The 12,055-nt window shown below is 42.1% G+C and overlaps 1 protein-coding gene across 4 annotated transcripts in view; it reads right to left on the bottom strand.

Annotated features, from left to right (window-relative positions):
* Positions 1-12,055, bottom strand: part of sned1 (sushi, nidogen and EGF-like domains 1) — a 37,263-nt gene that overhangs the window by 24,027 nt on the left and 1,181 nt on the right. For all 4 annotated transcript variants that reach the window (XM_044044448.1, XM_044044445.1, XM_044044446.1 and 1 more), the window contains exons 2-6: positions 4,348-4,635; positions 2,750-2,890; positions 852-1,014; positions 620-745; positions 344-457 (exon numbers count right to left, since the gene is read on the bottom strand). In XM_044044448.1, coding sequence (XP_043900383.1) covers positions 344-457; positions 620-745; positions 852-1,014; positions 2,750-2,890; positions 4,348-4,635 — 832 coding nt within the window. The remainder of the gene's footprint in view (positions 1-343; positions 458-619; positions 746-851; positions 1,015-2,749; positions 2,891-4,347; positions 4,636-12,055) is intronic.

Here is a 12,055-nt window from a genome sequence, read left to right as displayed (position 1 = left end):
AAAAGAGGAGATTTATGTAACTTTCAACACGGTGCTGTTGTTGGTGCCAGACGGGCTGGTCTGAGTATTTCAGAAACTGCTGATCTACTTGGATTTTCACGCTTCCAAACATCTCCAGAGTTGACAGAAAATATATCAAAATAATAAGAGAAAATAAAATAAAATGCCGTGTTGAATCCAGAGGTCAGAGGGGAATGACCAAATAAACAAATCAATCAAATATCATGTGCCTTGTGTACTTAATAAAGTACTGAGTATTAAGAAACACATTACATACATCACTGCTACTTACATAACGTTTACTTCTTCACGTTAATGAATGAGGAGTTAGTTTGATGCGTACCTGCTTCACACAGACTCCCGGTGTATCCAGGAAGACACTGACAGATGAAACTGTTAATCTGGTCTTGACAAGTTCCTCCGTTCTGGCAAGGATGTGAGGCACATTCATTCACATCTACAGAGTCACAGAGGAACACAAAGCAGCTACTATTACTTCTTTTAATTACAAGAAAACATCTGGCCAAGTTCAAAGGCTGCGTAGACAGATTATATTAGGCATGAAGTTGATACAGGAATTAAGGAAAACTCTGGTCTGGTATTGTGTTTTTAAACTCACCGATCTGACATCTTCGTCCGGTGAAGCCGGCCAAGCAGGAGCAAGTGAAGGAGGGGTTTCCTTTAATACAGTCGTCGATGCACTGGCCTCCGTTCAGACAGGGTCGCAGGTGCGGACACACTAATGCTGCGGAGAGGAAGCAGTGGGACAGCAGTGGAATCCTTGATGAAATAAAAAGCAGCAAAGTGACCAGGAGAGGCCGAGGGACTGATCTGGAACGGGCAGGTCTCACCAGAGTTATTGCAGCCACCCACTTCTACGTGTGCATCGTCTATGCGGAACACCCATCTGCCCGGGAAGCCCACGTTGGTGGTTCCCTCCACGTTGGCCACATCAGCCGTGCGAGAGCCGGGGATGTTGAAGTAACGCTCGCCGTCACCAGCGTTGAAACCTGCCTGGTTTCAACGACAGTAAGAAGGAGGCGGACACCACAAAAGATTGTTGAATTAAAGTTTACAAAAAAACTTATGGAAACAGTATGGTAATATTGTGATAATAAATAAAGATAATAGTTCAGTAATATCATGTTGTTTTTAAAGTAACATCCCTGATCATGAGAATCCCTCTCAGCTACCGTCAGTGTGATAAGTTTCATTACGATGTTATAATGTTGAAATCTATTCTCCCGTAAGTTTCACACACATTTTCCATCAGTACCAAACTATTAACTGGTGGTTAGTGTAGAAACCACCAGTTACATATTAAAACGTCCCTATTACAAAGTTATTAGCACACTATGGCTATATAGTTACTGTACTGTCTTGAATGTTTTTATTGTTTATCTTAACGCAGCCTATGGCAAAGAGGAAAGGAATTGTGCTTGTAACCACTGGGTTGCCAGTTCAATTCCCAGAACAGGTCAAGGGCTTGGGTGCCCCTGAGCAAGGCACCCAATCCCTGAATGTGCCTGTGTAATAAGGATGGTTTAAATGCAGAGGTCAAATTCACTATCACTAATTGGTATATGTGTGTGTGAAGAAATAACTATACTTGACTTAAATGTGCCATAGAAATGAACTTTACTTAAATGTTTTCTTACTACCTTATTAGGAACATTACTTTTTATATATCATATTCATATAAACATACAGCCCATCCTTGCTTTTGTTTCCATGAACCCAGTGACCCCATGGGTCCCTGAAAAAGGGGATGAGGTGAAATAAATACATTAAACATGGGTTTTAGTTGATAAGAAGCAAAGTAAACAGTGAAAAAAGGGAGAATATTCATAACTTGAAATATAGCACACAGAAGAAGAGGACAACAAGGGTGTGTGTGTGTGTGTCAATATGCATATACTACTTATATATAAGCTAATGAGTTAATAACACTACGTCGTTTTCAGCTCAGAATGACAGAGATGGAGGCAGACTCTTTAAAGATGTCACTGTTTTTAGTTAAAGCTATTTATGAAAGTGAATTCCTCGCATATTTCTGTCTTCTGTTGTCTTTTATGTCTGCAACGTGGTGTTTTCTTTTTTGTCTTGGCCAAGCGACGCAGCCCTGGTTAAATAAAGGTCAAATAAAAATGTACCAATACTACTCATACTTACATGCTGGGGATGCTGGTTTATTATTTATTTATTTATTTATTTATCATGGACTCATAGACTCATAATAACTGAATGAATAAATAAAGTGACAACACAGAGAAAAGACAAACCAATACCTAAACGATTCCAAAAGAACAAAGAAACAAATGAATAAATGAATAAATAACTTTAATGGGGGGATTTGCATAATGTCTCCACAGCTAGGAATGATAACAAACATGTTATGATGTCATTAACTGATGCATCCAGTGGGGAAAATACATTCCTTCAAGCAGCTTGAAGACTATTAATACGCTCTGACACAAACTATTTACTCAGGGCCTTGTTATTTATGACCTGTAGTCTTTTTTTAAAATGTGCAGTAAACAGAGTTTCAAGCTGCTTTATGCTTTAAAAAGAGACATCTTCACATTTATTGAACCTACATGCGAGGAGGTTAGATACATAGACACTTACACATTCATGAGTATTTCTTATTAACCTCATACTTCATCCATTTAAACCATCGTTAGTTAATCTTCACAGGAAGCAGATGACACTGTAGCTCAGATCGAGTGTCACCACCATGTGATCTTACCTGCGCTGCGATGCCTCCCAGTCCCGCCAGGTTTCCACCACTGCTGGCATGCATGCCTGTGGTCCATGTGATATTATTGTACTGGAATATAGTGAAGGAAAGCTCTCCATCTGTAATGAGCACCACTTGGAAAGTATTGACCTGCACAGAGAAGAACAGGCTTCCTGAATCCTGGAAAATGCAGTTATGATGCTCGTATGTAACGGACATTTCATAATAATGGTACAGATTTCTTGTTGTTGGGGGCAGAGAGCAGGATATTCATGGTTATCATTCAAATGAAACCCAATAGCTGTGCTTTCTAATCACCTGTTACATCTTCAGTTGAAACAGTTCATAAAATTCATTTTTTGAACATAAATCTTTTGTCTGGTGTTTACTAATAACCACACTTCCTCAGATCATTGTTGGTTATTTAAAGAGTTCATTCAGTAGCTTTGGCTGGTTGTGTTAAGTAGTTCTTCATCATATCAACATTTTAAACCTTTTAAAGCTGCAGTAACTTGTAAATATACGTGAATGTCTGTTTCCTTCGGTCCAGACTCTCTCTCTGTATTTATCACTAAAGTGGTGTTTTTGGTCTTTTTTAATATTCCAGCGCGGAGCCTCTATCGCCTCCTGTGGACTTCTGAGTAATTACCACATTTGACCAGATTCTTCACCCCCGTCTGCCTCCCCAGTCACATATGCTGTGTTTCTATCATGGTACGTGTGGATTTGGTACCAACGATAAAGTCCTGGATCAGGCTTGTGTTTCGACTGGTCCACCTTCACCTTCACCTTCGACTGTAACACGCTGTTTTATTGTGGTACCCAAGAAATGGAATGGTAGGGGCTGGTTATTTTGTTAGTATTCCTCATGGAAATGCAAAAAAATACCGGACTGTACCAAACCGAACTGTTAGATCAGAGAAAAGAAGCCATCTCAATTATTTTTCTACACTACTGTGGTAAGTTATGTGTTGTTCATCTGTCTTTAATCGTACGGTTACTTGTCCAGACTGCATTCAGGCTACTTAGAGCTGTGAGTGCGTGCAGATACAGGCAGATAAGCACACCGCACTTGATTGCTGTAGATCCACTTCTGAAACCTTTCATGGGCGCTTCTTTGCATATTCAGCCATAGTGCTGCTGCATGAAGCCGTCTTGCTTTACTTGTGCTGTGTGCTTCAGTCATGACATACAATGCATCAGCATGGGCGTGTCACCAAAGACACCAGAGCAAAAAACTGCTACGTGGAGAAATCAGCGTGGATTAATCAGCATTATGTGAATTCATTTGACAATTGTTTGAAAGTTACAAACTACAGCTTTAAGTGGATTCATCACATTTATCCACATGAACTGCTCAGGGCAGATACCCTTAACTACAAAATCTCCACCTTGACTCCAAGACTCTGTCAAGACGTTATCGTCACATCATCTGAACAATTTTCAACAACAACTTCTTTTCATTTACTTGTCTCTCCTGATTGAATTCAGATTTGTTTCACTCTCAGTAGCAACACATGTTGGCCTGTTGTCCCTGATGGAGTCAGAGCAGTTAAACTATCGTGCATGGTTGTGGGACGTCTGCAAGGTCACGTGTGAGTTCATACCGGTGTGTTGGAGTTGCCTCCAAAGAACGTAACTTGGTGCCACGTGGAGATGAGGGCCCATGTGGCGTTGAAACTGGGGAAGTCTGGAAAGTAGGTCTTGACATCCGCTGAGGCCCTGCTCAACATGGAAGGCTCCTGGCTCTCTCTGTAGAAAACTCTCCCCGCCCGACGGTTGTCCACATCAGCCCAGAACGGCGCTACCACCCTCCTGTCCCCAGCGATTGGAAAAGCTACTGGTGTGAATTGAGACACCTCCCTCAGGAAAGATACAAGGCCGTTGTTGTTGACCTAAGGAGGAGACACAGTTTGAGTTAGAACACCTGAACAATGTTGACCATAACGTTTCAGATTTAACCACAGTGACTTGTCTGTGTTATTTGGTTGGGTTCTAGTGGAAGTGCTGACTAAAGACAAACACTTTTTCTGACCTGACATGGCAAAGAGCAGCACTGGGAGAGTGGATTGCTCTCATAATGGATGTTTGCACTTCACGTGTAGGAAACAGATGCTACCTTTACTCTGTGAAATGAGAGCAGCTGAGAAAACCTGAGTTTTTTTTTTTGCACATATGCACCTGCACCAGGAAGGACTTTCATGGGCCCTAAATCCACAGACGTAAAGTAAAGTAACTAAATAAATGAAACCATCCTCCGCTGCCCTGCAGCTATACAAATATAATGTAGCATGGCGTGAAATAGGTTGATTAGTTCAATGATAATTGAGCTTTTTTGTTGTTGGTTTTTTTCACCTGCAGTAGCAGAAACATTGGTACAAGTTTTAACACAGACTGTGGAACCAAAACAGTCAGATTAAAGACATCAGAAAACAGAAAACTGCATTGGGCCCCAACCTGAGAGGGGCCCCACCAGCTTAAATGCCATGATCATCGACGGATTCATTTTTTCTTATATAATGCAGCTCAAAGACAGACAAACAGCAAACATGAACTGCTGTTTTAAGGCTGTGTTATAGTCTGCACGGGCAGAAATGAAGAAATGACTTAATCATGACTCGACTATCAGCTGTGAAAGAGCAGCTTTCAGTTCCAGTCTGATAAAAGAAGTTTCCCCACTGTTGTTTCTTAGTGGTACCTTCCAAATCTAAGCAAACGACTGCAGAGGAGAGTCAACTTCCTGTTTACACAGGAAGTACACATGTGTGTAGCCCAGTGTACCTGAATGGTCATGTGATAGACTTTTTAAAAAGGGTATTAGTATGGACACAGATGGTTTTTATCCTAACTAACTTCCTGCTGCTTTTAAACCTCCTGCTTGGTGAGGGGGCATTTAGTCATAGACATGATGACATCAGGACCACTTCTTTGTTGAGTTTTGGTCCTCGGGTTGGATAAAGCGCTGTGCGACAAGCATAAAGGTTCTCTCAGATTTATTTGCAGACCCCAGAGATTGAGAAATCCACGACACTGACGAAAGAAACTGTCAGAATCTTCTTCTATCAACTTCTCCCTTTAGGATTCGCCACAGCGGATCATCTGCCCTATCACCAACATGCCCTCATGTCCTCTATCACAACATCCACGATCAAGGACAGCTTTACTCTGGTAAATGGACATTTCTGAGGCCAAGCTTCTGAACCTGGGTGTGAAGAGGAAAGTTCTTCTCACTGGATCCCCATGAAAGGCCTTCATTCATACAGCATTTCTGCATATTATCAGGAACAGGAGAGTCTACCCACCATGGCACTGGTCCTGTTTCTTCTAAACACTGGCACAAACTTTGCCTCTCAGCATTCACGTAAGTGTCATGTGACAGTGACAAAGCAGCGTCAGATGGCTCGCCAGTGCTCCCCGCGTGTACAAAAACCATAATTTGAAGGACTTTGCTGTAAAAACAGCAGAGGAAGTTTTGGTTGGCACGGCGCGGGGGGCTCAGTTAATTGCCCGACCACAGTCTTCCCCTCTGCATCAGCGTGATGTGGTGAGAATGAGGCCAATGTGTGGAAGATCAGGACCAACTGCACGAGCAGGGCCCGGAGGTCAGCCAGAGCTCCATCTGATACCGAGAGGAAAACAAGAGCGAGGATGAACGCGAACTGCAAACCTCCCGCACCCACATACCCACTAATGAGAGACCTGTGGTGGCAGCGGTTCTGGAGGTTACCCGTCATACAGTGAAATTAGTGTAGGAAATCATGCTGAACACTGAATAAAGCTTAAGCTCCAATACTGGAAGATGTTTAATCGCCTAATCTGATCGCTTGTAGCATCTGGAACTGCTTAAACAAGTGTATTTCTTCCTTGTGAAGACTTTTAGGGGACCGCTCTGACATGGAAAAGGCCTTGGAGGAATTTCAACTGAACATTTTCTTATGCATAATATCCCATACGCTCTTCTCCTCATGAACTTCAACCAGGCTTTTACTAGTGTGGACGTCCAGTGAAGGGAGGTTTGTGCTTCACACATACGTGAGAGAGTGAATGGGTTGAGAGCTGTAACATGACCAAGGTCAAAAACACAGGGGGAAAGAAGGTGCGATCAGTCAACCTTGTAAGCAGCATCTCCCCCTCAACATATTTCTTTCTCTCACTCTCAATGGTGCCACTTCACTCTTCAACTCCCTTGTTATTTTTTTTGGGAATTCTTTGCCGGATATATCCGGGATTTTGCTTGGGTGGTTTCTCCTCAGAGCCAAGCAATTTATGGACAAAAATAAACTTTCATCTGGCTTAAGTCAAGCCAAAGCAAACTCCTAAATGAAAAAGGTGCCCGTGGATCAACTCAGGAAAACATTAGTTTTCCTTGTCAAAAACAGGGGTTTCACAGTTACAAGCTTGTCCAATTATTAACGAGACCCAAGGAAGTAACTACAGCCTGATGGCCTGTGCACTTGGCCTGGAACTATTTAGCCTTGGTTCACCTTTATCTGCAGATAGTTTACACTGAGGCAATCAAATCTGTTTGCATTTATTGAAGAAGGCTGGCAAAAAGAAAAGGCAGTGTTTAAAGTCTATTTTAATGGGAAATGACATCAAATTACAGAGAAAGACTAACAAATACTGATAATGTCAGAAAACCACCATGATGCCCTGTTGTAGTTGCAGGTGTGTGTTATTGTCTGGTCACCAAAGATGCTGCAGGAAGAAGATGCTGCAGCAAGTGCTGACTCTAAGAAGAAGTGTGTGTGTTTGGTCTGTTCGTATTTATACAATCTCATGCAGTTCCTTTTTTCACATGCCGTGCGTCTTTTTTTACCCCACTGCCATCAGAATCCTCAACAGCTGAACAGGACTACAATAATCCTGTCACCTGGTTACACTGTCACTTTAATCTGTTACCGTCACTTTAAAACCTGAAACATGTCACTTTAAATCTGTTAAACTGCACAACCAGTATTCACTTTATGTACAGTTCTTATTTCTTGTTTATATGCATATGTTTACACTTATTTTATGCATATATGTTATTTTAGTTTCTTGTAATATTAATATTTTTCTTATGTATATTTATACTTCTACTTTATGCTGGTGTTTTTTGAGTGGACAGCAAAGTAAGAATTTCATTGTACAGGGAAACGTGTTTCTTTACTGTGCATATGACAATAAACACTTTGAATCTTTGAATCTTGAATCTTGAATCTCAGTGGCAAACCTTGCATGCGACACATATACAGTATATATCAGCAGTCTATAAGGGATCATGTTTGATATTATACTGACAAGTTAAACCAAGAAGTTGTCCATATACTATATAACTTACTGCAACTGTTTGCTGATTGTTTAATATGAATCTACTGTCAGAAGTAAACCAGGATTTTTACCCTAATTTAGCAGCTTCGGAGTCATTGTGATGATGGGGGGCAGGGGGTGTCTCCACTGCCCCCTACTGTCTGTTAGCAGAAAGACCAGTCCTCAGAATCAGGAAAAGTTGGAAAGTCACACGTCTGACGAGAAACACAAATTGCTTCATGGCACTACACACAATTATTTCACATGTTCATCACTGTCCAGCCGGAAGAGGAAACGACAACTCCACATGGCCAGCAGAGGGGCGCGTCAGCAGTGAGTTTTTACGACAGTGACGATAAAGCGCTCGACAATGGACGGATGTTTGCGGTGGTGTCGTAAAAATATGTACTATGTAGAAAAAAAACAAGGTTGTTGGAGTCTCGCTATAAGAACTTTGGGTTTGTTCAAATTTAACATGCAGCAAAGCAACAACACAATATAACGTTCTTCAGAGGGAGTATAACAAATGTCCAATATAAAATCACCAGTCACTTTATAAGGTACACCTGTTTTTGGCAGCAACTCACCGCAATTACAAAGCAAAGATGTTGCTTATTTTGTCCTTTCAAGGCTACCATACGATGATGTGTCTGTGTGGAAGGTCACTGAGGAGGGAATATGCAGAGAACAGTAAAAACTGAGAGAACCTTTGCTGGGTTGCCAGGTTTGCAGTTCTGCAGTTTATGTTTATGCTAATTTGTGTTTACAAAAGTATTGGAGTAACATAACATAAGTCATGTAACTCTTGACAACAAGTAATAATTGAAGTGATTGTGTTACTTAACATGTAATAAATAGTAACTGGACCATCAGTGCTTCAGCGTTTAAAGTTACAATCAATAACAAAAAAAAAGATTGTTTGATTGATTGACACCACAAACCCCACACCCCCCTCCCCCCCGATGTTTTTACACAAAGAAGCTTCCAGCACTGACGTCCACTGACCATCACCTGACTGCATCAACGTGTGAACATACTCTATCTCACCCACATCTCGTCTCTCATCACACGACTCACACATGCATAAAAATAACCCACACTGAGTCCAAAGAGAAGATGTCGATGCACACACACACGCACGCACGCACACACACACACACATCCTTGGGTCATATACAGTGGTGAGTGAAAGTGAGTGAATGAAAAGTGCACAAACTCCAAGTGTTGAAGGTTTTCAGGAGAGCAGATGAGCAGTAGCAGATGTGGAGTCGGTTAAGAGTGCACTTACACTGAAGCACATTCTTGGCGGAATTCTTCCAAAAAATGTCTTTGACTTGTGTTTCTATGTTCTTTACTTCAAATTACAGACAAAAGAAAACCTTATCAGGTAGATTTTAATAATATAAGTCAGAATATCTGCTTAACCGTGTAAGCTGAGTCTTCTAACGGCACATGTGACATTATCTATGTCCACTATCTGCCTTTGATCATAACCCTCTATTCTCACATCTGCTTTTAAACTTGTGTTCTCTCCTCTCTGACCTCACATGTCCTCCTTCATGTTTGTAACACTGACCAACAGAGACGTTAATCCGCGAAGTGCGTTGTTTAGAAGCCCCTACACATGATGCTTTGTAAATACAGTACATCTGCGTTCTGTTAAAGTGATCGGTCATCTCTCAGATAAAGCAGCTGGACAGTTCCAGTGGGAAGACCCCTGCCATGTTATCTGAGGCGTGAGAGGACGGGAGGAGGAGGGGGAGGCAGGAGGAGAGATCCCAGCAACATGTGAAAACTCCCAGACACAAACCATAACAACAGGGACAGCCTGGTTACCAGGAGGCAAAAGTGGGACTGGAGCTGGACCAAGTCAGGAGGGGAGGGGAGTTTGTTTTTTTTTAGGATTTTTCAGGGGACACTAAGGAGATCACTGTGCCCAGGTGTCACATGGCTCACGCAGCACTGGTGTATCTGTTCACCACAGCTGCTAAAAATAAGAGGTCTTGCTTCGAGAAGGGGACGAAGGCCGATGGTTGAGGGCTTTAACAGGATCTGCGAGGGCTTTAAAGGCATGTTTGCCCCTTAACAACATCCACAAAGCGTCCCGTATCGGTGTGGCTCATCAGCTTGTTCTTGGAAGGAAGGAATATTCATGTAAATTTAGCCCGCAGTGCTCAGTGAAATATGAAAGCGGCCTCTCCGGTGGCAGAGATCACCGTGTGACCCGGCACACTTTATCCAGCAGATGTTGAATAGATTCAGGTGAGGCGAGTTGCAGCTCAGCGGGATGCAGAGTGAACGAATATGAAGTATCTGTTGATCAGATGATATTTAAATGTGTGCTAGACGAGCCAAACGACGGGTAACTTGTCTCATCTTGTCCGATAGGAATATTGTCAATCTGTGTTATGACAGGAGAAGAGACATGCTGCTGCTCAGCGCAAAACTAAAAATCTAAACTGTGTTAATAACTCCGGAAAGACCAGAATTTTAGGACTTTTATTACTATCACTATTTATTGCCAATTGGAATACAACGTGACACAAACACAGCAGTTTAAAGGATAGTGTTTTGTCCACTGTTCACTTCTTTGGAGGAGATGTTCTGATCCAGTCCATCTCCCAACTTCAATCCATTATGTCTTTGAGAGCTTTTTTAGACTTTATCTGTTTCATCTGGGCCTGTTTCTACTTCACTTTGTATGAGTTGAGGTATTTTTTATATATACTGTAGAAACCACTCCATGCTCTGTAAACAGGAAGGCCCAATGGCAATCAATACATGCATAGAAGGAAAAGGGGCAAACTATCCTCCAAATTTCAGACCTTTTAGGGCATTTTTAGAACCTGTTAGAATCAAATTTGATGCTAACTGCACTACCGTGGCAAACTGTTTTGGATCTTCCAACTAGGAATAGTGATGTCTTTCATAGCTTTTTAGACGCCGAGGGAGGGCCAGCATTAGTGGCTGTTTCAGTAATATCTGTTTCATCTGGGCTCTGTTTCTACTTCATTTCGTTCGGGTTTGAGGTATTTTATATTTAAACCACTCCATGTTGTGGAGCTTCTGTCAGCTTGCTGCCCTGGCAAACAATGCCATGGTTGAATGTGGGAAGAAGGGATGAGAACTGTGTGTGCGATGGATGCCGAGTTGTCCACTTTCGACTCAGCCTTTGCAAAAGATAACTACCTTTAGCTTCTTTCACCAGCAGGTTTACCAGCAGGTTTACCAGCAGGTTTACCTGTGACCAGAGTGAGCCCACTGAAGAAGTGAACTGACATCATTCTCATTGCCAGTGGTTGTTCTGCCCTGCGGTGTTTTTTTTCCACCCCGTGTGAATTGTAATGTCATGGAAGCACTGGAAACTAAACGAGTCAGAGGAGTAAAAATAACAAAAATAATCTCATGGTTTACGCTGATAATGTTGATGTAATAAATTACATTAAGTGCTGTCCAAGTTTTAAAGCCTAAGGTTCGCTAATGTTCCCACTGATGCCAATCAGAGTTGAAGCTGATAAACTCACGTAAATTGCACACTCCAAAGTGAATGCCAGTGGACTGAAAAGGTATATTTTCAATGAGATATTCGGATATTTCAAGGGTATTTTGCCCCAGAATTTCTGACCCTGTGTCTCTTTGTTCAGCTGCAAAAGATAAAAACCAAAATGTCTTCACTGGGAGACTGAGTTCACCTCCTTTGGCTCAGTAAAGAAGGACGACCTTTGGCCTTGCCCCTTGTTGCCATGCTTCTTCGGCCTCTGCTGCCCTCGATTTGATCAGGGAGGAGGTTCAGAGCAAGAAGAAGGAGGGGAGGGAGGGAGGAGGAGAGGAGGAGGAGGAGGAGGGGGGTGAAGAGTTTCGGAAAGCAAATGCGGATGCATAACCACAACAGGTGGTGTTGATTTAAGGGAGTTCTGCCTTTCCATGAGCTGGATCTGAACCCAATACATGACAAAGGCAGATCAAAGTAAGTTTCATTGTGGTGCGCGAAAATCCTTGTCAAACCATGGGGCTTCCTCCCAT

This window comes from Solea senegalensis, linkage group LG14 (assembly GCF_019176455.1).
Source record: "Solea senegalensis isolate Sse05_10M linkage group LG14, IFAPA_SoseM_1, whole genome shotgun sequence".
Taxonomy (NCBI): Eukaryota; Metazoa; Chordata; class Actinopteri; order Pleuronectiformes; family Soleidae; genus Solea; species Solea senegalensis.
The sequence above is the reverse complement of the archived record's forward strand: the minus strand, read 5'-3'. Positions and strand labels throughout refer to the sequence as shown.